Below are 27,533 nucleotides of genomic sequence, written 5' to 3'. Positions count from 1 at the left end.
ATTTAATTGACGTTTTAATTTACCTATATGTATGGCAATATTGGTATGAATATATGCTGTGGAAAGGATATGCTGTAAAACAAACAGTTATTTTTTCATAAACTGCCTCCTTAAATACTTAATTTTCACTTCGATAGTTTACTGTTACTCAAAAAAACGTTGTAGCACATATTCGTCAATAAGGTTTTTATTTTGAAATTTTTGACCAGAAGCCTTTTTAATTCTGTCTGGTTTGATAACTGCTGCCTTAAAGTACTCCTCGTATTTTCCTAATTCTCAGTTCGGCAGTCGTAAATACGATATGCCGCACATCCACGTGCTTTTTGTCAGTAATTAGCCTACGTGTTTTGATTAATTTATCAGCCATAATTTGCTGAGTGTCGCTTTTACCGTCACTGACACGGCTTCCGTGTTTTCCGCCCCCTTAACGTCACATCTCGGCCACTTTAACACTTTGATGGGTCGTTCATGTGCGCTGAGGTCGTAATTCTGATATCTCCGACGACACTTGAAGGCAGCAACAGTGGAATCCTAATTGGAGGCAGATTTTCACCATGAGGAGTGGCTTCTCCATTTCTCCAATTTCTGCTTCCCTAACATTGACCCAATCTTCCCTTCAGGTGCGGGCGACTGAAGAACACAGTAAACAACTGGATGGGAAGAAAAGTTTTGACCACTCCGAGTCGCTGAACATTTTGCAGCCACGTCCATGGTGTATTCGCGTACTTCATTTTGAGGTAAGTTGATTAGTTTTACCTCCCAATTTTCTGTCAGTCCTGTTGTTGTGGCTCCCGTTACAGTCCTCGAAAGAGTAACGTTAGCTATGTGGCAGCTTTCTTAACTGTATCAACAAACTTCAGTGTCTCTCCACACTTCTCTTTTCCAGCCAACAGGGAGCATGTGCTAGCATGTTTAGAAAAGTGACTCAATTCCGTCTGTCTCGTTTAACCCGTGTTTTTACTATAGCCCGTGAAGGAACTTAATTTCCCAAACACTGTCATCACTTATGTCATAAGACTTTAAACCGGAAAATGCATTGCAAGATTTCCACTAAATAAACCGTGTCATGCAGTTTCTCTGTCTCTGCATTCCCTTAAAAACAGAGCTAAAGTAATCCGGTGATACATTTTACAGGGAAACTATACAAAGTATAAGCCCCTTTTGGAATATTATAATGATAACGTTAGGAGATAAAAATGCCATCAAGCACGACAAGGTCACTATAAACTCACTATTGAGTACTGCAGTCACACTGTCCTTAGGGTTGTATCATTCCTGCTTGTTATCAAAAAAGTATTTCATTTCTCAATTTTCTTCAGGATTTCAGGCTCTATGAAACATAAGCTTCTACTTTAGCTCATTAGCTTCTAGTTTTTGGTGTTGTCAAGGTCACATATGGGTACAATGATCAGCCTTGATGAGTCCCATCACTAGTCATACTAAGTGTAGGCGCCTTGTGAATGGTTGCCTTTAATGACCTCAGTCTCCCCAGTTCACTGAACCTTAGAGGAAATCAAACATAATCCCCTGGTTCCTGTCCCGCTCTAGCTCGGTGTTCCTCATGGGGAAGGACTTCACATGGCTGCTGTGATGTAGGCCTCTAGAGACTGTAAATGACAAGACAGTGCTTTCATTTCAAATGCAAAATGCCACCATTTCTCCCCAGCACCTCTCAGTTTTACACTAGCAACAGTTGAAAGAGGGTTAACAGAGGGAACGACACTGGGAATGCAAAACCTAAGAGGGAAACTATTTGGTTGCCCTGTCTTGTTATCTTTTCATGGTCACATCTTCTAAGTTTGTGTAGAATTTGTCCTTCACTGTTTCTGGATAAGCTATTGCACAATACTGCGTGGTTCCAGGAGATGAAACCAAAATGTTTAAATGTAACTTTATGGCAATGTATGGCCACCGTCTTCAGAATAACACCCAACAGGTTTCTACCATTTGTCCCATTTTTTTTGGCAGTTTTTCTGACCCTCATGCTTTTTGCAGTTGATGTATTGAGCCTAGGGGTTTTTTAAAGCTACAACATGCACATTTTTTGCCTTGAGGCAGTAAAGTGTATTGCAAATCCTGCCCTCCTTCCCCTTCATTGGTCAAGTTCACGCTTGTCACTCATCTTGAGCTTTCTGATGAACTCTGTTGGATAATTTAGCACCTAATTTAGAACCTACTTGGCACATTAAACTTATTTAGCACACAAAGGACCGTGTCAACTTTCACATCAAGTGGGAGAAAAAACTAACAAAAAAGAACTGTGAAGTCTGGAGGCTGTATGCTGCCAGTGTCCCGCTCAATATCTCCTTGCTACGTAGAAAAGGTAGCAACTGGCTAGCATCCTGCCTGTCTAGCAGCATACTACTCTATGTCACTTTTCAGCCCTTTTGTCTCCTTCAGATGGCACCAGTGTGGAAAAGAAATGCTGATGTTCCCCGTGTTTTTGAACGGGCCTTGTCTACTGCATGTTAGCTTTGCTGTTCTTGCATTTTTTCCCTGTTATTTTTACTATGACTTACCTGTGTTGTGGCTGCAAACTTCACTTTGATAGCCACCACCCAGCTCTGCGCTGGCCACGCCCCTACGGCACACACCCACAGTAAAAGGTGTACACCCCCAAACATCTCAAATATCAATGAAAAGCCAATTTCAGGCCAACAAGTTGGTTAGCTATGTACACACAGGGTCACAGGCTGATCATGTATAATATATCCTGTATTAATTTAATGTGAAAAAGTTGCACATTGCAGCTTTAAGAAATGTAATGGAGATTGGCAACATTGCCTGCGGCAGATATGGGAATTGACAACTTGTATAAAATCGATATTGGTAAATTCAGTAGCAAGGAACAGAATTAAATTGAAAAAGCACTGCTGATACATTTGTTGCAAGAGTTGGCCATGCACACCCCCTCAAAGCCACTTGATAGTGTTTGTCTTGGCTAATGTTAACACATGACAATGTCCTTGCTCTTGCTCTCCAGCTCCAATTTCGAGATAAAGAGGTGGGGCAGAGATAGATAGATAGAGGTGCGTATGAAGGCTGGATTCTCCCACTCTCCGATGCAGTCCTTGACTGGCGGTATTCAACATGTCATGATGGCTTTCATGCACGAGTGTGTACAGCTTTCTTTTCACTTTTGTTTCAGTTATTTTCTAAGTCGAGTTGCCTAGTTCCCCTTCCCCCGAGCCTTGCAGTTTACAGGAATCCATCATGTTCTTCCTCCTCTGGCCGTGTTCACCCAGGGTCTCATTAGGACTGCTGGGCTGACTGTACACAGTCATGTATGGCAGCGTTTCTCTGCACTGTGCACAGGACAGGGAGCATGCACTGCATGTCCGCCACAGGTAGGCTGTGTGTTGTCAGTGTTCAGATGAATATCTCCTAAAAGCTAACTACACAGGAATCGAGGAAACTACTTTATTATTCCAATGTACTTTTTTTTTCTTTCTTTTTTTTAAGGAAAACATGAGATGGTCTATTATTAAAATATCATAAAATGATACCACTGTAGCTATTTTAAATATCAATCTAAAAATACTGATGTAAATATTTCTACATTTGTGGATTTGTGTGTCCATGTATATTTAAGGATTAGTAATGGTAGTGTTATCCATGTGAACTTTTTTTTTGTGGCAGTAAGGCGACACCTCATTGGCTGTGTGATGACTGGTTCAGACTGCAGGAGGTCTGGGCTGGGACGCCGGACTGGCCCGAGTGTCAATATTTCATGGCACTACTGAAACATTGATGATGAGGATATTCAACTGATTGCCAGGCTATGTTTTCACATTTTGGCCTGTTTTGACACTCAGCCATTACAGGATTGTTTCCTTTTCTGATATCAATAATGGGGAAGGACATTTAACAATATCTGATATGTTAGCGATAAAGACTTTTTTGTGGTAGAATTGTCATCTCCTGTTTTTTCTGAGGAACATTTATTCTAATTCTCACTGGTCCAGTGTAGTGCTGAAACAGTTAATCGATCGACAGAAATGAATCGATTTATAATTTTGATAATCGATTATTTTAATTTATAGTCATTTATATATTTACATTTATACACTTATATATCCCTAAAAAATACCAAACATTTGTTGGTTACAGCTTCACAAATGCTGAGATTTGCTTGTTTTTCTCAGTTTCATATCATTATAAAATTAATACTTTAAGACACGACTTTGGGCTCTAGTAACGATTAATCTGAAAAATAATCAATAGATTAATTGATAATGAAAATAATTGTTAGCTGCAGTTGCCTTTGATTAATTGATATTATAGTTGAAACAAAATCTTGTATTTTGTTTTAATTTTGTCTATTATCGGTGAAATGTATGCAAGTATGATATATTTCTGCAAGGCCTACTTTATCTTCATTGCCATCGACCAGATTTTATATTGCATCACTCCATAGAAATGTCAAGTATTGCATACAAGCCTAGTCAAGACAGTGTAGCAACAGACTGGCAAGGACTTTTCTACATATGAAATGAAGTCTGTGCATTCACCCTGTGTTTGTCAGTAAAGTCCTGTGGGGTAACCTCTAACAGGTTAGCGACAGTCTGATAACCAGGAAGCTTCTGGCCCAGTCCCCAGCACCAGCAGAGACTTGTTTTCCAGCTGGGAGTTAGCAACTGGATGGTGGCTGTGTTCTAACTTTGGTGCTCACCCTCACTGCTTTGGCTCTTAAAAAGGCACCAAAGCCCCAACTGCTGTAGGAGAGCTGCACTAGAGGTGGTCCTGTGCTTCATATTCATATTGTTATAATTCTTAAATGGCAAATGGGTCATTCCGTGTCAAATCGACCAAATTTCAGAAACTTCGCCAGCTTGAACTTTTGATTTTGATAATTTTTCTCCTGGTGGAAGATATACATAAATGATGAAGAAAGCCCAAATATTAAAGCTCACTGATCATTATTTACTGAGGGTCAAAACGATAATTTTCACCTATGATTTGGAGCAAGTTTAGGGGTCTAAAAGCGACACTGAGAAAGGTAGCAGCTCCACTATTTTTCTTTTACAGAGAGACTTGGAGGTGGACTACAAGATTCTGGCAGTTTCAGCACTTGATTTTGTGATGTGTGCCTATGGCAGTAGCTGAAAAATGGAAAAAAAAAACATCACAAGTGTTTAAGAGTGTTTTAAGAGTTTAGATGTTAATCACTACAAATCTATCAAAGATACCTCAATATCCTTTTACTTCCTGGTTTAAAATAAAAAAATATCTTGGTGTCTATGCATTTGCAAGGACCTGGGTGTTTTTTTCTCTTAGATAATGACCTGTGAATATAGCTCCAGAATTAAGTAGTCAAATTTGACATGTTTTCAAAGGTCAAAAACCAACTATGTGACACATGGTAGGAAGCTAGTCTTTTGTGTCCTTAACGAAGAGGTTCTGAAGTAAAAATAATATAAAATTTGGAAATGTATCTTTTTCCGTCATTAAAACAAAATGACGGCAAATGTGACAAAAAACAAGCACAGATCCTGTGCAGACCCCATGGCGCGCCCTCTAGAGGCCATCTGACGAAGTGCAGGATCCTGCAAACCGTCCATGAGTGAGTGACCTGACTTTGCCACTTTCTGCCCCCAGCCGTGAATTTCATGAGAGGAACAGTTCTTCATTCAATTTACAGGCCCTCTGCACAACAATGAATGTATTGGTTTGTCACACATTGCCAATGTAGTGTATTTCTGACCCTCGAAAACATATACTTTTTTTGTCATATTTGCCCTATTTTTTTTTATGAAGGAAAAAGATACATTTCCAATTTTTATATTATTTTTACATCAGAACCTCTTCTTTATGGACACAAAAGTCTAGCTTCCTACCATGTGTCACACAGTTGGTTTTTGACCTTTAAAAACGTCAAATTTGACTAGTTAGCCTAATTCTGGAGCTATATTCACAGGTCATTATCTAAGAGAAAAAAACACCCAGGGCCTTGCAAATGCATAGGCACTGAGATATTTCTATTTTAAACCAGAAAGGAAAAGAATATTGAGGTATCTTTGATACTTTTGGAGTGATTGATATTTAAACTTTCAGAAAAATCACTCACTCGTGTTTTTTCTGTTTTTCGGCTGCTGCCATAGGCACACATCACAAAATCAAGTGCTGAAACTGAAACCAGAATCTTGTAGTCTACCTCCAAGTCTCTCTGTAAAGAAAAATAGTGGAGCTGCTACCTTTCTCAGTGTCGCATTTAGTCCCCTAAACTTGCTCCAAATCATAGGTGAAAATTATCGTTTTGACCCTCACTCTACAAAATTGGGGGAAACTCAGTAAATAATGATCAGTGAGCTTTAATATTTGGGCTTTCTTCATCATTTATGTATATCTTCCACCAGGAGAAAAATTATCGAGCCGCCGAGCTCTGGTTGAGTTGACACGGAATGACCCAAATCCATTTTTCTCCTCTCCCTCTATATCTTCGTTACACAAGCGAGAAGCGTTAAGCATGATTAGCTGTCATTAACTTGCCTGAAACTTAATTCCACATGGTCTAGGATTGTGAATAATTTCCTCCTGGCGTTTGACCTGACGTTTGAGCTGGCATCTGGTCAACTGAGGTGGTAGCTTTGATGCCACCTGGCCCACTCTGCAGCTCATGGTCAGCATAGTGGCTGGCTGCAACATATTGTTGCCTCCCTTGGAGGGCACCTTGGGCCAGACATCTTAGTTAATTCAGACAAGTGGATTTCTCTAGATCGGCCACAGCTGAGTGACTGGAAGCTTTGGATAGGGGATTGTAATGCGGTGTGGATTTATTTCTGTCTTTCCTTTTCTAATGCACCGTTATGCCATTCCTGTGGCATTTGACCCAACAAATCATTAAGAATTATGGAAATCCAAGAAAGAGTAACACTCACTTGACCTGTCTCGTTAAAAGTTAATTATCATACAGGCAACTTAATTTTCAGGGGTCAACAACAGTGTGGTCACCCACTCATGCTGGCTGCCGCTGAATGATGATTTCACAGGGTGTTGTTGCAAATAGCCTTAGGGTTCCCTGGAGCCACTTAAAGTGGCTATAATCACCGCTGCGTCTCTGGCCTAATTGGAAGTGACACACACCAGCAGGTGGCTTAGAGATGCAAGTTACCAAGAGCCGAGGTAATGAGAAGTGCGACCATCGGCTAAACCCGGCTGACCACTCTCTCTCCGACCATTTCTGCTTGGGAACAACCCGGGGTTAATCTACATTCGCCTTAAACAAAAGATCTCAGTGCCTGACACCTGACTGTTAAGGTCCATCGAGAATACTGAGTAGATGTCCTTTGTTTTGCTGTTACCGTAGGCTGGCAAAGCACGTTTAGAGACAGCAGCAGGTCCACCGGAGCCTTTTTGTTTTTAGGCAGTTGGGACACTGTGGCTGCGTGCGTTATGTGTATGCACACCAAAGGAGAGAAGCTGAGGACTGTTTTGCTGCGTTTGCTCCAGAGAGCGACCGAGAAGCTTGAGATGTCCGTCGTGTCAAAATGTCTAGAGTGCGTCAGAATGAGAAGAGGCAACAGGTATGTGGGTCTGTGCATTAGCATGGTCACTTCACACTGAGAGGTAATAAGTTGTCCTCATTTGGATGTAGGGCAGCAAGTAAATCTAGACATAGGAAACAATCTTTTTTCGTTATTTCTAAGTCTTTAAATGGCTTAATACCAATCAGTACAGATCCACCGCTATGCTCTACACATTGCATAGGTATATTATTTTCATGGAGCTATAGAAGGCAAACTTTCACATAGAAACATGAGAAGCTTAGATAACAATTCTCAACTTTCCTCCCTGAAAATTCCCTGTAGGAGATCTGCTGTCCAGTTGGAATTTGCCACTTGTAATATTTTTGCCACCAAGTTGTGGGTTAGTAGCATGTAGAGATGAGGAAGCTGCTAAATTAAGTTAGCGACAGGTTAGGACAATGTTGGCAAAATTTCAAATTTCTTTTTTTTTCAGTAGGGTTAAGGTTAGTCATATGAACTGAGCTGAGCAGACTTTTCTACATCAATAAATATATGGGAGGAAAACTGATCTTGGTTTACTCAGTTTGAATATATTGAAAGGTTTCTCTGACATACAATGTCATTTGCAGGACAGAGTTTCTGCACAGTGCTAAAATACCCTGTTCTCAAGACATCAGAAAAATGCATTCTCCTGCAAGTTGGAAATTGCAATATTGTGATTTCAATTACTTATTTGTTTTTAATTAATTGCTCCTTTCTACTATAGCATGTTATTGTTCATGCTTTATGTTTATGCAAGTATTCTCCTTGTTAATTTAACACCTAGGTAGCTACCTAAGTGTTAGCTACAAAAAAGTGTAAATCCCCATACATGGCAAAGTACCGATGAGTCTATCATAAAGCTTCCAAATCAGATCCAGTGGTGCGTTTTGCATTAGGTTCTTCAGAATGGATTGGTAAATGGCTTTTCCTTTGCTTGAGTTTGTCTAGGAGTCTCTATTCCCACACGAAATGCATCTCACTCATGATGATTCTGGTGATATTTTCTGCCCTCTTACCAGTACTGTACACATATGATTTGTGTGCCTTGCTAGAACCCAAGCAGGGACCCATGCATGGTTGGATTAGTTTTACAATGTTATTATGTAATCCCATAGTTTCCCCCACTCAGCAGACAAGAACCTGTTGTTGGTTATGTTTTGACTTGTGAGCTGTGTTAGAGGAACTGAGCCATTTTTTTTTAGTTGAGGGTTGGAAGGAGGAGAAAAAGGAACGGTCTTAACTTTAATAGGAAGGGTGTGGGAGTCGTAAGATGCTAGTCCTTACCACAAACACGTCTGAGTTTACTTTGTGTTCATGGTTCAACGTAAGGCACACATTTTCATTCCAAGGTATTTTTGGAGTTTTTGGAGTTCATGACCGACAGGAAATGGTCCATCCCATTTTGGATATGCAGTTCTTGTTTCTTGGCTCATACGCTCTGACCTTCTCTCTGCCTAACGTCTACTGTCCCTGTATGAGTGCTACTGTACCAGTGTGAGAAAGGACCCCACAGTGACATTTTACAGCAGACCCCCTCCTGCAATTTTTCAGATTATCTGTCTGTCAAAGGATCGTTTTAGGATTCAATGCATCACACATTTGATGGCCCTCTGCTCTACTTTGCTGTTGCATTTATGCTATGCTTTCCAATAATGATTAACACCAACGCCTGTATATGGTCAGTGTTAGGACAAGACTAAAAAGACCAAACAAAGTAAGCCGACAAACATGTCCTGGGATATATATTTGGTTGTGTTTTAAATGTTTTTGACTGAAGTGGCCCTTATATGTGACCTGAACTACATTGTGGCAAATACCAAACTCTACTGATGTGGGTTAGGGTAATTCACTTCTCATGTAGATCCCACTTCCCTGCAGGATGGAGTCGTCGTGTCTGGAGCTGGCTCTGGAAGGTGAGCGGCTGTGTAAGGTAGGCGACTACCGCGCTGGTGTGTCCTTCTTCGAGTCGGCCATCCAGGTTGGAACAGAGGACCTCCAGATCCTGAGCGCCATCTACAGCCAGCTGGGCAATGCCTACTTCCACCTGCAAGAGTATAACAAAGCCCTGGAGTACCATCGGCATGACCTCACCCTTACTAGGTAAACGGTTCCACGACCTTAAAATCATTCAGTAAAAAATTAAATCACCAAAACCTTGCTCTAACTAGGTCAAAAATTTCACAACCTTACTGTCATCAGGTAGTTACTAACTGCTGCCACACCCTGATCAAATAAAAAGTTTCCATTGGCATGATCTACTGTCATTACTACTAGCTAGTTATACTGTAAGAACTCACCAAGTAAGTAGTACCACCAAAGTTGAAAGCACACATGGCTTGGTTTTAGGTAATTTCTGCCATAGGCCTACATCCAAGCTCCATTGTTATGTAGTTGCCATCAAGTGACGGTCACTAAATTGGATTCAGGCTATTTCCCCAAACTATCACCGCGACGGCTCAAAAATGAAAACAGTGGATTTCCAAAATGATTGTGTGACTGCTCTGTCTATTGCCCACAAAGCAGGCTCTAGTTTGTAATTGTGGGATTCATCAAAGCAGCATTACTGTAGCTGCTATTGAACACAGCACCACTACAGTAAACTAGTAACATCACTTCAGATTCATGATTGGTTGCTGCTGTTTTTCCACAGAACCATCGGAGATGAACTTGGAGAAGCCAAAGCCAGCGGTAACCTTGGGAACACATTGAAGCTTTTAGGACGGTTTGATGAAGCAGTAGTTTGTTGCCAAAGACATGTAGACATCACCAGAGCCGTGTACGATAAGGTGAGTCATGATATGAAAAATGAATAGGGAATGCCACTGAATTCCAGAGATAAAAATTTAGGACTACAGTAACTTATTTAGGTGTTTAATTTTAGGTGTTTAACATTTGTTGAGTCCACACAGTTAGTCTCCCATTCATTGTTAGTCGATCAGCTCCAGACTCTGCATCTTGATGGCCTCTAGTTTCTAGCTTTGAGTTACAGCTGCACATCTTAACAAATACTGATTTGGCTTCTCTTGGACATACGTGAATAGCATGAGTAACTTCTTAAATTGTCTGGAATTCCGCTTTGACATGGAAAGCAATGTGATATAAAAGGTTAAAAAACATTCTGACAGTAAAGCCACAGAACGCACATTTTGTTTTATTGTTCTCTTTTTAAAAGATCAGTCAGATGCTTCAGATTAAAAGGCCCATTTGCTTTAATTAGACACTTTTACAACTAAATTAGAATAAATGGATGCGTAGTTGTTTTAGATCATGACACATAACATGCTCTGCAACCACCGAATAGTTTTGGTACACACCGTAACTGTGGAGCATCAGCTTACCAGCATCTAGAATAGTTTGCCAGCCCACATGCAAACAAGAGGGTCTGGCGTCAGTGTATTTTAAGTGTATAATTACAACGCTGGTCACTCTGGTTTCCTTCTGTGAAAATCTGGTGTGCGTGCTGTAGGTTGGGCAGGCTCGAGCGCTGTATAATTTCGGGAACGTTTACCACGCCAAGGGCAAGAGCATCTGCTGGATCGGAGCGGAGCCAGGAGAGTTCCCAGAGGAAGCCAGGATCGCCCTGAAAAAAGCTACACAGTACTATGAGTGAGTTGGTGGCACTGTTATAGGATGTTTACTTTTTGTTTCATTTTGATGGCTCTTAGGAGTGATACAGGTGGCGTCATGGTTAGTGACTTGGCTGAAAGGTCACAGGTTTGATCCCCACGACAGCCACGTATCCTGTGAAAGTGTCATTAAGCAAGACATTACATGACGTCAAGACACTGAACAACATTGTATGCTCGGAGTCTCTAAAGCACACCTTGGTAGCCTCAACTTCCTGGAAAATTTGTACATTTGGGAAAAAAAAAACATAAATGGGAATGCACAAGTTGTCTTCCTTGAATGTCCTGTTTCCTCAAGCCTGAAGTTAACATCTCTAAACAAGGAAATACTGCGTTTCAGTAAAGCCGGTTAATCCACAAAACCTTCCTTATGAGCTCAGCCTTGAATGGGACGGTGGCACTGACTAAGCCCTAGAGGTGAGAAAATGTCCTTGCCTTTGATATTTAGCCCAGTCAATTTATCATCATGAAACAAAAGAAACAGGATGGTCTCTGAACTGAGGGAATTATTGGGTGTGGGCTGGAAACAAAACATAATCTATTTCTTCTTCCGCAGGATGTTTTATTATGTGAATGGAATGTAAGATGAGTATATGTGTATCTGTTTTTTGTGCTCCTGTGTTATAAAGAGCAAACCTGGGCCTGGTGAATGAGATGGGCGATCGGGCAGCTCAGGGTCGGACCTATGGTAACCTTGGTAACACTTACTATCTGCTGGGAGACTTTGAAAACGCTGTAGCCGCCCATGAAAAGGTAAGCATCAAACTACTAGTGACAATCAGAAGTCTATCTTCAGTGTCTGCTACACAACACCTGCTTCAAGTTGCTTTTCAACTCTATTTGCCATTTATAGTTTTCTTTCTTTTAGCCTTGCCTTTTTATCCACATAGATTTCCTCCATTTTGTCAGTCCCCATGACTGTTAAGGCGATGTTCCCCGTCTTGATTACCTCAAAATGTTGCCCGTTAATCTTGACCTTAGTGGCAGTAATGTGCACCCTACTGTTTGTCCTGGTTGGCAGCGCCTCCTCGTCGCTAAAGAGTTCGGGGATAAGTCTGCTGAGAGGAGGGCCCACTGTAACCTTGGCAACGCTCACATATTCCTCGGCCAGTTTGACGTGGCAGCTGGTCATTACAAGTAAGTAAACCAGCAGGCCTCTCACCTGGTGGTGGAGGTTGGCCGGTATCTCCCTATATGATCATCACACTTGGACACGATATGATTAGGTTGTTGTTGTTGTTAGGGTTTTTCATTCTATCATGATTCTGCCTCTGAACTACAATTCACTTTTTTCTGTCTGCTGACTGCAGTAAGAAGCTTAAATAATCAGCCAGGGCAACAATGTCAAAATGATACTAATGAATAAACAACCATGAATCAATTTGAATAAAGTAGATTAGAGGAAACTTAAATGATCCCTATTGGGAAATTGGGTCATCCCAGCAGCAGAGAATAAGATATAGATAAGGATAAGACAAATGGGGAGCACTGAACACAATCCAATTAATTACAACAACGAAGCGTATTTAGAATAATACAGCAAACAAATAACGATACAGTGTCTTCATAATCCAGGAGCATTACTGGATGAAATTCAAAACTTTTCACTCCCTTACTCTGCCATTTTCTAGATACAGAAGCTCTTAGAAAATGGCAACAAAGGGAGAGAATAAAAGACTAGATAACTATCATTCTTCTGCACCCACCCTAGACATTCTTTGACGTGCCTCCTCTCTCCCCCCTCCTTGTGTTTTGCCCCCAGGAGGACTCTGCAGCTGGCCAGGCTGCTGAAGGACAGGGCAGTGGAGGCCCAGGCCTGTTACAGTCTGGGGAACACCTACACACTACTGCAGGACTATGAGAGAGCCATTGATTACCACCTCAAACATCTGGTCATCGCTCAGGACCTCAAAGACCGGTATCTGCCATAAATGCCATTTGTTGTAGGCATTTACTCCCACAAACTGCCTTTGAAGTACAGTGGCTGCATATATTTTGTTACTGCCATGCTCTACCCATTGAGCTACAATGAACTTCAATAAATCGGCTAAAGTCAAAGGGAAACAGCATTTCGATGGTGTCTTCCTTCCATGATTCGACGTACAGTATATCTGGTTGAAACGACATGTTGGGGCAGCTTGTGCATGATCTTGAGCTGTCACAAATTTTGATTCTTCAGAATGAATAAATGCTAGCCACTGGGACGCAACCAACGAAACGGGTGTTACCATGCCATGTCGCCACTTGTTTCACTTTGAACGTTGCGAAGTTGCAGGTTTTATATGGTGGGAAGGCGGAGGGCGGGATTGTTGAAAAATCTGTGATGGTATTATTGGCTTGGATTTTTATTTACGCTTATTGGTACGCCATATAAAAACCATTAAAGATATCCGGTTTTCCTGTAAGTAAAAGTAATGGGATTCTGATATAATATGATATGATATGATATGATATGATATACATTTTTGGTGGACGTTGTGATGTAGAGAATTGGCTAACAAGGTGAAAGTCATTTTTCATTTCATCGTGACTTTAATTAAAGCTTTATTCAAGAAGATTACGCCCGATATCCAATGTATCTGGATGTATAATGCAGCATTGTTTTCCTCACTTGTTTCCTATTTTTTTTTCCTGCGAATTGGTGTTGCTTTCCCACACCCCCGTCCCTGTTCGTTTATGTAGGCCATTTCATTCACACTCCACTCACTGTGTTTATATGTGGCCGGTGTACAACAATGTGTGCCCTACCCATTCTTGCATAATCCAAGCTGGAGTTACTCAGCCTGTTTCTCTCTGTGTGTTGCTGCAGGGTCGGTGAGGGCAGAGCATGTTGGAGTCTAGGAAATGCCCACACTGCCCTGGGGAATCACGAGCAAGCCATGCACTTTGCTGAGAAACATCTGGAAATTGCCAAAGAGGTGATTGTTTACTGTTTACCTCCTTCCTAGGAGAATGCAATCGGTATCTGCCATCTGGTCACACCCCCATCTGGTGGTTGTCTGGGGAACAGCGGGGAAGTGGCAATATTCCACAACTAAAATTTGACTTCATGGAGAACTGGCCACCACCAATATTGGCCAGGACCCTTAGTCACCACCACCTACTTTTCTTTTCTTTAAAAAATGTAGTCTAAAAATCATACTGCAAAGACAGCAAAGAAGACCTTGGTAATTTTGTGTCACTTTGTATGCTGGTCCTTCCTTCTGCCTGTTTGTAATTAATCACATTGAACAGTGGATCCACAGAGAACGTCCTTGTATTGGACATATTACTGATTTTTAAGGAATGTTTTGTGCACACATCTTACAAAACCGGTGTACTGAAAAAGCCCAATCAAATCTTGTCACATTTGTTTGTATTTGAGTCATATACTCACACTGAGCTGTATTCATGTGTTCGGTCCAGACTGGAGACAAAAGTGGCGAGGCGACGGCCAGGATGAACTTGTCGGACCTGCGGCTGGTCGTCAGCCTCAAGTCCAACTCCAACATCCATTTCAACAGCTACTGCAACACCAACACCAACAGCTCCGTCCTGCCTGCCAGCCACCAGGGCTACCACTCCCTCCCAGGTAAGTCTGCACTCCTGGACACATTCACAAATGCAGCTTGGGACATGTAGCGATGTATTTCTTTGTTTGGGTCCTCCATCAGAAACATTTTGGCTATTTAAAGCCCATTTCCTGCATTTTTACAATAAATTTGCATGATTGCATGACGTTCATCTGAACTCTAGAAAACATGACATTCTCCTCCATCTCCAGTGATCGCAACACCCCCGTTATTATGTTAAAAGTAGATGTGGGGTTTTGCCAGACAAGCCACATCCTGAAGAGCTACTCCGTATGCAGGGTTTGGGTCCGGTTCAAAGCAACTTCTGTAGCATGGCTGAGTTTGCAGACATAAAAAAAACATGAACAGAGGGGTTTTTTTAGAAGCTATTTTATTATACTATGTAGCTCCATTTGCTTGCAATTCTTTTAATTATTTTTTTTTTACAATGTGATACATTGTTGAACTGACTGAACAAGGGGTGCTGTAAGTAGGCACGGGGGGTGACATTTTACTTCTTAATGCACAGGTTTGGTGACTTTTGACAGAAGTTATGGGACTGGTTTGGATAAAAATACATGTCTGTTTTCATTTAGCTTGTGTGTGTGTGGGTGTGTGTGTATGCGTCACTTGACAGTCTTGTCGCTCTCCAAGATTTTCAGTGTCTGGAATATTTCTCCATAGCAGCCAAACAGACTGAAATGTCTAGATTATTATGAAAGACATGGAAAATCATGAAATCTATGTTATTTACTCTGCATAGATGAATACAAACAAATAGCTCAAGTGGCTGATACACAGGCTAATTAGTCCAAACGAACAACTGGAGTAGCCTGTAACACCTAATGAGCTACAGAAGCCTGCAGTTCCTACAGATTAGCAAAATACCACATTGTTTTTTAATGATATCCAAAAGCTCATGCAGTAGCTTACAATAATAAAATGTTTGTCAGATAAATGCTTTATTATATGCCAACTTGGGCACAAGCGACTTTTTAACGAGCAGCCAAACGAGCCATAAAGTTTTGGAGGCTCATTTAACATTTATGAATGACTTTTTGCGGTGAAGGTGTGAAGCTCCACTAACTAAGGCATTTCACTGCCGGTGTCTCCTTTTGCTGTTCAGCCACTTCAGGCTGCTGTTACCGTGTGGGAAATGACTCCTCTTCCTCGCTTGCACAGTTGGACCCGATTTTGTGGGTCTATGAAATTAATAAGTCTCAAGTTAAGAAAGGCTTCTAACCGTACACAGCCTACACACAAAGTGTTGTGAAAGGAAGTCATTGCCCTTGTGAGTGCGTAATTGCACACAGACGCATATGAACTAAACCAGGAGACCAGAGGCAATAAAGGGGAGCTGCTGATAGGGGTGTAGCCACACCCGCTGTATCCCAACTTCCACCGCCTATGCTTATGGCTGTGGAAATGTTCAATTTTATGGGGAAAAGTTACCAAGGTCTGGACCTTGGTGTCCTCATATGTGGCTACAGCCATGAATTCAGCCACACTGTTGGATTTTGTGTCTTTGTTTCAGGAGTCAAGTCCCCGTCAGGGAGGAGAGGCAGTGCAGAAAACTTGGAACTGCTGAGACCGAGTCCAGACAAAAGTCCACCTGGGCGTACACAGCCACATTCAGTATGTATACATTTACTTCACAAGGCAACAATGTCTGATGTAAAATCGTTTTGTTTTGATAGCAAAGTGCAATATTATTTTTTCAAAGGCGCATCTTGGAGTGTATTATTCTCATATTTCTACCGCCTATCTGTGTATGTGTAAAGCATTAGACCTCCTTGATATCACGAAAGTATGAACCCTGTTCTTCTAACATCATGACTGTGTATGCACACTGAATGCACAGGACTGGGATGAGGACGTATTCGCCAGGTCTTCCAAAAATAACACAATCAAGGCTTCCACTAAGCTCTTCCTATTCCACCGCCTGAAAAGCAAGAAGCAGAAGAACAACAAATCGTCCCCTAAAGGCCAGCAGGAAAGCAGCAAGGAGCGCTCAGTCCCTGAGCTGGACCCATCAGCGTCAGCGAAGGTACCTCTAAACAGTCACCATTTGACATCATCAGTACGCTTTTATACCTTCAGATACATTTCTAGAATTTTCTTTTCAGCAATTTTGACTTTTGACCACTTGGAAATGACTATAAAAAGCAAAGATGCCTGTCACTGGTTAACTTAATTTTTAGTTAATTCTGATGGCCTTTTCTGATGTTGTCAAGTCTATTTGTAATACTTAAGTGTTTGGTGCTTTTCTTTACACTATAGTCAGGATCACGGGACACACTGGGAGAGGATGGCTTTTTCGACCTCCTGTCTCGTTTCCAGGGCAACAGAATGGACGACCAAAGGTGCTCCCTATTGGACGGCCAGAGCCGTCTCCCTGCCCAATCCTCTCCCTCCTCCACCCCACCTGTAGCCGAGAGGAAGTGTGAGTTGGCCCCTCCCTTTGTGTTTTACCCTGTGTTCACACCATATGCAAGAAATTGTAAAAACGAACTGGTCCTGAGGGAAGTCGAGGCAGTACAATACATTTTTTCCCGTGAATGACATTGCATCAACTGAGTGAAATATGTGTAAGATATATAACCTCCAATGTCTGTCACTGAATTAGGAAACATAGCATTTCGAGTCCAGTCATATGGTGTGAATGCAGCATGACCAAAAATATGTGCTTTCCTTAATAACTGTTGGGTACACAGCGAATTTTCAAGTGTTAATAAGTGTTGATTGGACTTGTATAAACACTGGCAGTCATGATTTTAACACGTTCAGAATTCAATTAACACCGACAATTTTGCTGTGTACCTCATCCTTTGTGTTTCTTGTGGTGTGAAAGATGACTCTTTTTCCAGAGTTTTTCCATATTCATACTATAATTGTAAACCCCCTCCATCCCATCCTCCTGTTTCTTTATCCTATCACTCTCTCTCCCTCTGCTCTTATTTCCTTCATGTATATTATTTACCTGTGGATGATTTGAAGGGGCTAAATCATTAAATACGGGAATGATTCTCGCTTTGGTGCAAGAGGTCCTGGGTTCACATCCTGAACCAGCCTCCAAAAATGTTACAATAGGAGCTTCACAATGGCTATCTAGGGGGATAACTCTAAAAGCTCTCTAACAAAAGGTGGAGCCTATGTGCTGGATACGTGTGTACATGTATGTGATGACGAGAAGGAAAAAGGACTGGTTGATGAGTAAAAGGCAGAGCTCACCCCTTCCACTGTCAGAGCAGTACCAGTACAAGCATGCTCCACTATGAGCGACCAGCTCCTTCTGTACTTATGAGGAACAATCCTCTATCCAGGTTTGTTTTTAGCATTGTATGTTGAATCATCAAACAAAACAAGTCCAGCAATAAAAAACAAACAGGCAGGCGGGGGCAGTTTCTGTTAGCAGTTCAGAAGGTTTGGTAGTGGATTCCTCTTCAAGCATGTTCTTCACTATTCTTCATAGGAGGCCACCATGCATACAAAACCTCCTGCTTTTGAGTCACAGGTTTTCCACCAATCCATGTATACTGTACCTGTCAATCAAAGCTAACATCATCCCCCTTGCTAACGTTATGGAGGTTAAACGCAAGGGACAATGCCGATTTACCTGCGCACCATTCTCCCTTTGTTAAATTTGAACAAATCTCCCACTGATAATAATCATCTCTGCTTCCAGCTATTTTGGAGTGCGAGACACCATTGCAGGATCTTGGTCATTTCCTGGAGCTGCTGGCGAGCTCCCAGGCCCGTCGTCTGAACGACCAGCGAGCCAGCCTGAGCCATTTTCCTGGCTTGCGACTCAGCAGCTCCGACCCGCCGCGCACACCCTCCACCTCCAACACAGATCAAGCCCACTCACAAGGTGATTAAACAGGAGGAGGTACCGCCAACTGTCGCCGTCTCCCACAGTTTCACTGTCCGCACGTCCTGACCTGTGCTCCTTTTCTCCTCCCAGCCCCCATCTCCAGCACAGATCCTCCTCACACACCCTCCCTGTACAGCCGTCTGGAAGCCAGCGCTGAGCACCCAGAGGGGGACGATGTCTTCTTTGACATGCTTGTCAAGTGCCAGGTAAAAACAAGGACTCTAATATGCTTGCTGCCCAAGACCTTCTGATTGATAATGACCTTTCAGTTGTCCATAGCCAATAAGGAGTGTGCTCCATATTACTGATGCAAATCCTTCTCAGCTACTTTTATTGAAGGTCATAGTCATGGATTCTTTTTGTAAGGGGAGTGGGCAAATCACTGACCTTTTTAATTAGAGGTGCTGTATTTAACTACTCAACTATCTCTGGGCACTAGGATTTATTTTTGGGCCAACAGTCACACTGAACGTTGCTTTTGTGTGTTCAATTTTCAGCTACATAAAACATTTAACAGTAAACATCAGGTTTTGGTGTCAGCCCCTCAGAATCAAAGAGCCAGGGCTTCTTTCTGGACTCACCATTTTGCACCAGTGTTCAACAGTCATACAGGGAGAAATCCATTGTAGAAGAGGAATGTACCAAATACCAAAGACGTTGCATTTTGAGTGAGCAGCGCGGCTCATACATTGACAGGAAGTCCTTTTACACCATTATCACTACTATACTTCACGTCTCCTCTCTGGGTCTTGTCGAAAGGAATTCTGGGAAATGTAGGAAAATAGACGAGGCAGGTAGACGGAAAGTGGGTACAACAAAAAAGGAAATTACAACACTACATCACAAAATAACTCGTGGAATTTGTTCATCATAAATGTATTATTTAACAGTATCCGAGGGTGAATTTTTCCTTTTTAAAATGCCAACGATACATACATGTTTTCTTGTGCCACACTGTAAGTTGCTCTAGATAAGTGTCTGCTAAAGTAACTGTACTGTCGCTCCATTTGTTTCAGGGCTCCAGACTGAACGACCAGCGGTGTGCCGCTCCCCCACCTACAACTAAGGGACCTACTGTTCCAGACGAGGACTTCCTCAGCCTCATCCTGCGTTCTCAGGCCAACAGGATGGAGGAGCAGAGGGTGCTGCTGCCCCCTGGCTGCACTCAGTCCAAACCAGACTGACTCCAGGGTGGAGTTTCACCTTATCTCAGGATGTCAGCTGAAGTCGATTTTGGTTTTCGTAACCCACACCACCTTTTATTTCCTGCCTTTTTGGATTGTCCTGATGACATTCGTGTGAGGCTACAACCTCATCAAGACTGCCAAGAATGCAAGGGATGCTCCAAGGAATAATGGACCCACTTAATGCGATACTGGGCATGTAAGACTCTACAATAAGAGATTCCAGTTTTTTCCAGACTTTTCAGGGTCCTTTTTAGTTGGTGGCTCCTCTGGGTAGTCACCACCTTTTTCTTGCGGTGGTATTCCCTGTTGGCTGCTTTTGCCAGAGACCTCAGCACCGCTGAACTCTGTGTGTACTATGGAAGCTTGCATCAAGCTACTCATACAGGCTGTGGGTTGTGGTCGTTCATTGGCTTTGACACAAAGCATCCTGTATTCCAAGATCGTAAGCCAAACCAAAGAGATTTCAGCTTTTGTGATGAGGGTCAAGAGACTACTCTTCCATTAACTTCTCACCTCCCTGTTTTTAAAGTGTGGCATGAAGTCAAGTGCATGTGCTAGTCATGCCTAAGGGAGCTGTTCTCCAGTCAGGAAATGTGTAACATTGCACAGTCAATCATCTTCCTAATCTCGATTTTAATTCACCTCAGACCTCCAACCATGTCTTTATCACAGAAGGCCAAATGACAGGAATCTTCTCTGGGGAAATAAATGGCCCTTTACCCAACACTCAGATCTGCAACTTTTGAGGTAATTAGAGCCATTTATATAGTTTCCTGCTTCTGTATATTGTGTTGGAGGTTGTTTTTTTTTTTTTTTTTTAACAATGTCCATTTTATATTGTTAATGTTATGCTTGCAGCAATCCAATATGTGTAAATGCAATTAACTGATCAGTGGGATTTTTCATCTTTGATAAGATTTTACAGGGGATTGACAAATGTGAGAAAAAATGAAATGTTTTATTCTTGCTTTTATATTTACAATTTCTCCTGACCTTGGGGAAATAAAACCTTTAATCAGAAGAGCCACAACTTTTAATCTACATTCTAACTCCATTTATTTAACCCTCATTATTTACAAAGTACATGGGATTTCTTCAAGTGGCATGCTTTGGTAAACAAAATAGAATTTCAGTGTCAAATCTTTTGCATCTATATATCAATATAAATTAGTGTATTTACAAAGCATTCTCTGTACCAGTGCATCATATTCAGACCAAATGTTATCAATGGCTCAGATTCATACAATTAGAACAGGTGAGTGCAAAACAAGTGGACAGTAATTTATGCTACATGTGCACTGGGGTCCTGTCTTTTCAGCAATGGCTTCTTCCAAGGAAAAGGACCTGCCATCACATATTCACCAGATCTAACAACTGAGTACGTTTTTTAATTGATCGACCCGCATGGGGCTTAATGGTAAAAACATCAAGTTTAACCAAAGAGTACTATGCTTCAAACAGATTTTCAATATTCATATTTCAACACTTGGCTGCCATGACTACAGCTTTCCAAAAGCAAAAAAGAGAAGGGTGGGGGGTGGACACAGGGCCCCATGTATTAAAGTGCATGTCACATGGCTTAGGCTATATAGTCCATTATACAACTGTACCCATAACAGAATGTAGGCCTGTTATGCCACTGAAGTCAGCCTCTCTTCATGCCCCCTGCATCTGCAAGGAAGAAAAAAAAAATCATCTTTGTTGTTTCTATTATTTATGTATTTGTCTAGATCAGTAATTTTTAATCCTAGGCCGTGTTCGGAATGGGATACTACCAAACCAAACATACTACATGTGCCATAGAGTTACATGTTGCATGTAGTGTGTATAGTATGAGAAGTATCCCATTCTGCCTCCGTCCTCAAGAGTCCCCCTGGTTTTCGACTATCTGGTGGTTAATTACATTCACCTGGTGTAATTAGAGGCTGCATGAGAGCTGAGGCACCAGGTGAAATAGAAAACCAGCAGGACTCTAGCTTCTAAAGACCAGGATTGAGAGCCACTGGTGTAGCTGAAGTGATTAAACAGCATCCTATGCCATTTGGACCTCACTCTATTTGCATCCCTAGTTTAAAACATCAAAGCAATGATCAGAGGAATGGCATTGGCCTCTTGGTTTCCACTGGAGTAAGCTGCATTTGACCTCACCTATTCGCACAACAGTTAAAGAAGCAGCTGCGCTTCTCCTCGAGCCGGTACACCCCAGAGTTCGGCAGATCGTTGCACATCGACAGGAATCTTTGCAGCTCTGACGTTGGGGCTCCACTCTGCTGCTGTTGCTGAACGATACAAATCAGAACGTTGCATTAGTCTGCACTGTCAAAACTGTTGTGCACAGAAAAGGGAAACATTTGTTAAAAGTGGAACAAAATGAATTCTCAGGAACAGCCATATAAGCCAACTTTAAGAGAAACGGCACTATTCTCTGCTTAACACACTGAAATTGAGCCAGCACACAACTGCGTCATTTAAAGATGAGTGACACTGGGTTCCAAATTCAAATTTGATGATGCAAATTAAAGTGAGAGTATCCTTCACCTTGATGGTGTCATAGGTGTTGGTGATGAGGGTGATGAAGAGGCTGAGGATCATGTAGATGAAGAGCGAGACAAAGGTATAGAGGTAGACTCTGCTGAAAACCCACACCAGGCTGCTCTTCTGCTGCATGTTCTTGAAGGTGGGGTACATGTCATCTCCGTTGATCAGCGAGAACAGGCACTCCGACACCGTGTTCAGGGTGCGGAACTAACAGAGGTCAAAGATGGGAAAAGTTAGGTCAGAGATGTGATCATGTTCTTTTTCAAGATGTCAGGCTTTTTGACATATTTTCTAATGAAGATTCTGTTTCTTTTCTAGACTCCCCCATTACTTCCTAATTTGGGGGGGATAATTCTGATCACATCCTTGTTATATCAAGGTTGCATTAGGCCTTATAATACCTTAAGGCTGGGTCTACACTGGATCAAAAATAGAGCTGGTTATTAAACAGTTTTGACCATTTTTATCATGCTTATCCTGCATGATTATTGAGCACTGAAATGAACAAAGTTGGATCACAGTCAAAAAACATGTTTTGGTTGATCCCTTTTTACAGTCTATGATTGATCCCGAGTAAATCCAGCCAGGTTTCTTTGTATTATGTAAACACTCCTTGCCTTCTCATGATATGGGCCGAGGACAATCCAGCCGCAGAGGCAGTAGCTCAGGTAGATTATCCCGGCACAGCAGATGAAACGGATAACATTTGGGAAAGCTGCCCTCAGTGTGAGGATGAGAATCTGGAAATATCCACAGAAAACATGGTAATAGACTTGAACATGCACACCCAGACAATACTTGATCCAAGTACAGGGCAGATTGAAGAAGATAAAACTTGAAGTATCTGGAGACATAGAAGAATGCATTTGAGACTACCTTCCCATTTAACAATTACTATTTTCTTGTGATATAGGAGGCCAGTCATTCTATTCTGAGTAAGCATGAATAACAAAGCCATAGAAGTAAGACTTGAGCATGTGATGTCAAGTTGTAAAATCTTCAACTGCTCCATAGACGATGAGTGAGACAGATAACGTGGTATGGGACAAAACGTGGGGATGGATCACTCAAACGTGTAGGGATATCAGTTAGGGAGAGAAACTGTTTAATTTGATGCGAAGCAGCGGGATTGTTCAAAAATCTGTGATGGTTTAATTTGCTGGAATTTTTATGTACGCCTCCTGGTACACAATGAGGTCACCACTAAAGATTTTCTGTTTTCCAGGAAGTAAAGAGATTTTGATATAACAACACAAGAAAAAACTTTTGTTTGCGTTTTTTGGTCAAATAGCCGTATGGTATAATAGATTGTGCTAGAAAGACGAAGGTCATTTTCATTTTGGTGTGACCCAAGTTATTGCTTTGGGTATGATATAGTCATAAAATCTGAAGATGTCATGTATGTATGCAAGTTGGACATTTGAAAAGCAAATGAAAATGATCCAGTCTTACATTGTACTTCTTGAAGTAGCCCATGTAGCGTATGACACCAATCCAGACCAACATAGTGCCTATGCCAAGGAAGATGCTGCACACATCGTAGCTTGTGAGGGCCTAAAGAAACAGTGTGAAATCAGATGTTTGACGGACCCTGTGAGTAATGTAGACAGTAACTAATATTCTGGATAAACTTCATACCTGCATAGTGATCAAACATACTTTTTTCTGAATATTATTCAATATTCTGTTATTAATAAAAGAATGAGTGACACTGCAATTCACATTTTGAATTGATTGGAATATGATTTGACCTCAGCCATGATAGCAAAAGCCCATCACCTTGGTCTGGATCTCTATTTTGAGAATGGAGCCAATGATGGTCAGTGTGTCGCTGACAATGATCAGGATATACCAGCCGCTCAGAAACTCCAACTTCTCCGACCATGGAACCTCTTTACCACTGCAGTTCCTGCAGTAGACTGTGTACTCCTATATGGAATAGAAAATATACTTGAACAGTAAATCTGTGTAAGGCAGGAGTCAATTTGAGGAGTGATTCAATGTTTTTTTGCCTTTATTCCCTTTATATTAGGAGAGCATGCATGAACACAGTGCTGTATCTCCCCACCATACCCCTTGTTGGATCTGAACAAAGCAACCATTGTATGGGATACATTAGAGAAAAATACACAAATTGAAATTGCTCTACTATTTCAGTGTCAGTTCAGTTGACTTACAAACTGCAGCCGTATCCCATTGAGCACTGAGCGGGTGCAGAGGGTGAGGGAGGTGATGCATGTTATAATGATGAGGCAGTCAAACAGCAAAGTGAAGTATATGTTTCTAGCAGCTGAAGGCACAGAGAAATTAAGATTATGCACGTTTGAAAATGAAGCACATCTTCAAACACAGTTTAAGTGAGTACATTTACAAGTATCGTGCAAGACCACTATGACACAGCAGCCTACATAAACTCCAGCAATCCTGCAACACAGATTCCTTTATACATCTAAAATCAGCTCATCTGACTTACATACTCCAGTTACTTTCCAGTCTCTGCATTCATTGATCTCCACATCATTTTCCAGGTCAACCTTTATCCTGCCACTGTGGGCCAGGTTGTTGAAAGTGATCTGTTAACCAGAGAGTAGTATTCAAAGGGGGAGTACAGAATCTTAAAGAAGGCTTGCATTCAAGCAGCCAAACCCTGAAGCTAAACATTCACTAGCCAAGCCCTAAAGCTAAACATTCAACTATTCAAACCCCACGGCTACACATGGGTCACCGTGTGGAAAATGCACTTACTTCAAATTGTTTAGAACTGTGTCCAATTATTGGCTTCACACAATGGTTGACTGAACAGACTAAAATTGCTGAGTTAAATGCAGGATTCACACAGATGACTCATTTCATTTTTCTTCAATGCCATATAACTCTTTGCTGCGTGACCCGGTAAATGGAACATTCAATCATTGTCGCCGTCAAGGCAGCAATGAAGTGATCAGATCTGTGTCACATCACTGCTGGAATAAAAAAGTCTGACGTGATCCTCGAAGTGTGTACCCAGCCATAAAGACAAGTCAAGTGACACACCATGACAGTGAAGTCGTAGCAGTCTGGCAGCTCTCGATGCCTCACTGTCTGCAAGTTTATGGCCTTGAGAACAAACACGATCTTCACAGACAGCAACCTGGAAAACACGGCAGGGAGGGGAAGTTAGGAATTTTCCCATCATGTACAACAGTATGTTCCTGCCATAAGATGAAGACTACGCTTAAATGTTGATTTGCCAACCTTTTGAAATGCAATTCAAAATTGGGAAGTAATTCCTGCAATGACTGGGGGTACATCGGAGAAATCTCAAGGCAGTCTGTTGGAGACAAGCAACAAAAAAATATTACAATGTAAAACGTTTTGCAAAATAAAACTGGTATTATCCATTTCTCTACTCCCATCAATTAGGCCTGTTGCATTTCAACCATAAAAATCACTAAAATACAGATCAAAACAATAATCATACCAGTTTCCACCTGGGCATCAATTTCAAAGGTCTCATTTCCGGGGTAGATGGTGCCATTCCTGTAGTACTCTTGACACAGTGACATGGGGGTGTAGATGACACCCTCTTTCTCATATGCATGATTGCCCACTGTGATGTTGCGCAGAAGTCCATACTACAAATGGACAGTTGAAATCTCTCAGTTGGTATATAGGCACTTTATTTAAACATAAGGAAATTTGGCAGTATCTTGGTGCATATTAAACTATTGTACATGTTAATAAGTACCTTTCTGAACAAAAAAGACTGAAACAATTTAGTTTGTTTAGAGGAATGGTCATTTTACAGCAGCTTTATACAAGTATAATCCACAAAACTAAGTGAGAGATTGACATGACAAGAACAAAGTCCCATGACAAGACAGGACTTTATACGCTTTTGGGCCCTATATGTGAGCAGAGTAATAAAACTCCATCAATGATTTACAGTAATACAAAATCAAAATGGGAAAGGATATTTTGCTATACCGCCACAACATCTTGTGACACCACTAAATTCCAGAGAATAAAAGGAAATAATCTTGATGGTGTTTCTTGCAATAAAGAGGGGAAAAAAACAATGTTGCCATTCAGTTACCTGTTCAATTACATAGTCGATGTGATCATAGACATCTGCTTGTCTGTAGAGAGCATATGTCGCCATTCTTCCATCAACATAATCTTTCAGGAAGAGGTGCTTAAAAGTCATCAGATTTTCTTCCTTGAAGGTGACAACCATCTGGTTGCTCAGCCCAAAAGACACCAGCTGGGATGAGATAAAGACATCTTTAGTCAAGGTGGTAAAACAACACCATGACGATTGCTTAGGCCATGTGTGACTTCACTACCTGGACAGTAATAATGGCAATCTTGATGATCTGCAGAATGAGTTTCCATGGTTTTCGGCCACGAGCGTGGTACTTCTCACAGGGGTTCATGAAGTAGTATTTGATCTTCCGTCTGAGGCTCTCCACATTGTCCAGGTCCTCCTGGTGCTGCTGTTGCTGATGTTCTAGCCAGGAAGGGTGGCCGTGCACCGAGTACGAGTCACTGGACTCCTCCATGTCTAAAAGTGATGGTTTATGGACAACTTTGGTGCCAGGTTTGGATAGGAATTGGCAAATGCTAATAAAATCACTGAGATTAACATAGTGGAATGTAAGAATCAGAAATGAGAAAATATTAACTACATGGCCCATCCACATGGGCTCAACATCTATTGTAGGCCATGGCACAAAAGGGTTTGAGAACCTCTGTCTTTAACACGTTAAGTCAAAATATTTAACTATCTACCAGAATGACTTCTTCAACAAAATAGTCCAATCATGGTTCAATAGCCAAGCTTGCATGACTGATTTATATTAACATACATAATGCTGCCAGGACACAAATGTATTGGTTGGTCACAGGATAGATAGAAGCTCTAATAGGATAGTTTTACTTTCATTGTCTAAAGTGTCAGAGGGTAGCTATTTAGTAAACACATCAATGATTGAGTAGGAAGTTAGATTAAGCGGAAAAGGTCAGGTGTTCCTACCTGAACATTGCTGAATAATAAACAGCAGCTCGCATTCCGACACCTGATCAGTTTCAACCATTGCGTTAAACTATCAAATACGATATGATTTGTATTTGATAAGAGTTCAAAAAAAATCATGTCAATCCGGACAACAGTAAATAACAAAGGTATTAAAGACAAAATTGGCCAACTCACCACACAGCCCTAAAGTTACGCAGCAAGTTAATCAACTTGACTAATTAACTCCACCTGG

The 27,533-nt window shown here is 41.5% G+C and overlaps 2 protein-coding genes across 5 annotated transcripts; one reads left to right on the top strand and one right to left on the bottom strand.

Annotated features, from left to right (window-relative positions):
• The first annotated feature begins 606 nt into the window (after nucleotides 1-606).
• On the top strand, nucleotides 607-20,871 carry LOC139925825 (G-protein-signaling modulator 2-like). 4 transcript variants are annotated; one of them, XM_071917317.2, is made up of 15 exons: nucleotides 607-737; nucleotides 9,387-9,608; nucleotides 10,159-10,294; nucleotides 10,975-11,114; nucleotides 11,764-11,887; nucleotides 12,156-12,271; nucleotides 12,897-13,052; nucleotides 13,944-14,052; nucleotides 14,540-14,705; nucleotides 16,220-16,320; nucleotides 16,547-16,732; nucleotides 16,966-17,128; nucleotides 18,371-18,556; nucleotides 18,650-18,765; nucleotides 19,576-20,871. In XM_071917317.2, the coding sequence occupies exons 2-15, from the start codon at nucleotides 9,388-9,390 to the stop codon at nucleotides 19,741-19,743; spliced, it is 2,088 nt and encodes a 695-aa protein (XP_071773418.2). In that variant the 5' UTR covers nucleotides 607-737; nucleotide 9,387; the 3' UTR covers nucleotides 19,744-20,871. The 4 variants fall into 4 exon arrangements, with proteins under 4 accessions (XP_071773418.2, XP_078141634.1, XP_078141633.1 ...); XM_078285508.1 differs by lacking the exon at nucleotides 607-737 and adding an exon at nucleotides 3,224-3,347 and having other exon boundaries at nucleotides 11,026-11,114; XM_078285507.1 differs by lacking the exon at nucleotides 607-737 and adding an exon at nucleotides 3,224-3,347 and having other exon boundaries at nucleotides 10,984-11,114.
• Nucleotides 20,716-26,825, bottom strand: mcoln3b (mucolipin TRP cation channel 3b). The gene is made up of 13 exons (XM_071917315.2): nucleotides 26,610-26,825; nucleotides 26,360-26,527; nucleotides 25,745-25,898; nucleotides 25,519-25,594; nucleotides 25,318-25,414; nucleotides 24,758-24,857; nucleotides 24,462-24,574; nucleotides 24,064-24,213; nucleotides 23,737-23,838; nucleotides 22,902-23,024; nucleotides 22,285-22,491; nucleotides 21,895-22,025; nucleotides 20,716-21,417 (listed from the first exon to the last, which is right to left on the bottom strand). The coding sequence occupies exons 1-13, from the start codon at nucleotides 26,823-26,825 to the stop codon at nucleotides 21,378-21,380; spliced, it is 1,677 nt and encodes a 558-aa protein (XP_071773416.2). The 3' UTR covers nucleotides 20,716-21,377.
• Between the last annotated feature and the right edge of the window lie 708 nt (nucleotides 26,826-27,533).

Source organism: Centroberyx gerrardi, chromosome 9, assembly GCF_048128805.1.
Source record: "Centroberyx gerrardi isolate f3 chromosome 9, fCenGer3.hap1.cur.20231027, whole genome shotgun sequence".
NCBI classification, from domain to species: domain Eukaryota; kingdom Metazoa; phylum Chordata; class Actinopteri; order Beryciformes; family Berycidae; genus Centroberyx; species Centroberyx gerrardi.
This window is presented reverse-complemented; position numbering and strand designations above follow the sequence as displayed.

What these genes read in the sequence shown, in the direction of transcription:
- LOC139925825 (XM_078285506.1), top strand. Translation starts at nt 3,283, where the DNA reads ATGTATGGCAGCGTTTCTCTGCACTGTGCACAGGACAGGGAGCATGCA. An exon ending in GCTCAGGACCTCAAAGACCG is followed by an intron (nt 13,053 to 13,943) that starts GTATCTGCCATA and finishes GTGTTGCTGCAG; the next exon opens with GGTCGGTGAGGGCAGAGCAT. An exon ending in GGGCTACCACTCCCTCCCAG is followed by an intron (nt 14,706 to 16,219) that starts GTAAGTCTGCAC and finishes TCTTTGTTTCAG; the next exon opens with GAGTCAAGTCCCCGTCAGGG.
- mcoln3b (XM_071917315.2), bottom strand. Translation starts at nt 26,825, where the DNA reads ATGGAGGAGTCCAGTGACTCGTACTCGGTGCACGGCCACCCTTCCTGG. An exon ending in TTGCCATTATTACTGTCCAG is followed by an intron (nt 26,528 to 26,609) that starts GTAGTGAAGTCA and finishes ATCTCATCCCAG; the next exon opens with CTGGTGTCTTTTGGGCTGAG. An exon ending in TCGACTATGTAATTGAACAG is followed by an intron (nt 25,899 to 26,359) that starts GTAACTGAATGG and finishes GTCCATTTGTAG; the next exon opens with TATGGACTTCTGCGCAACAT.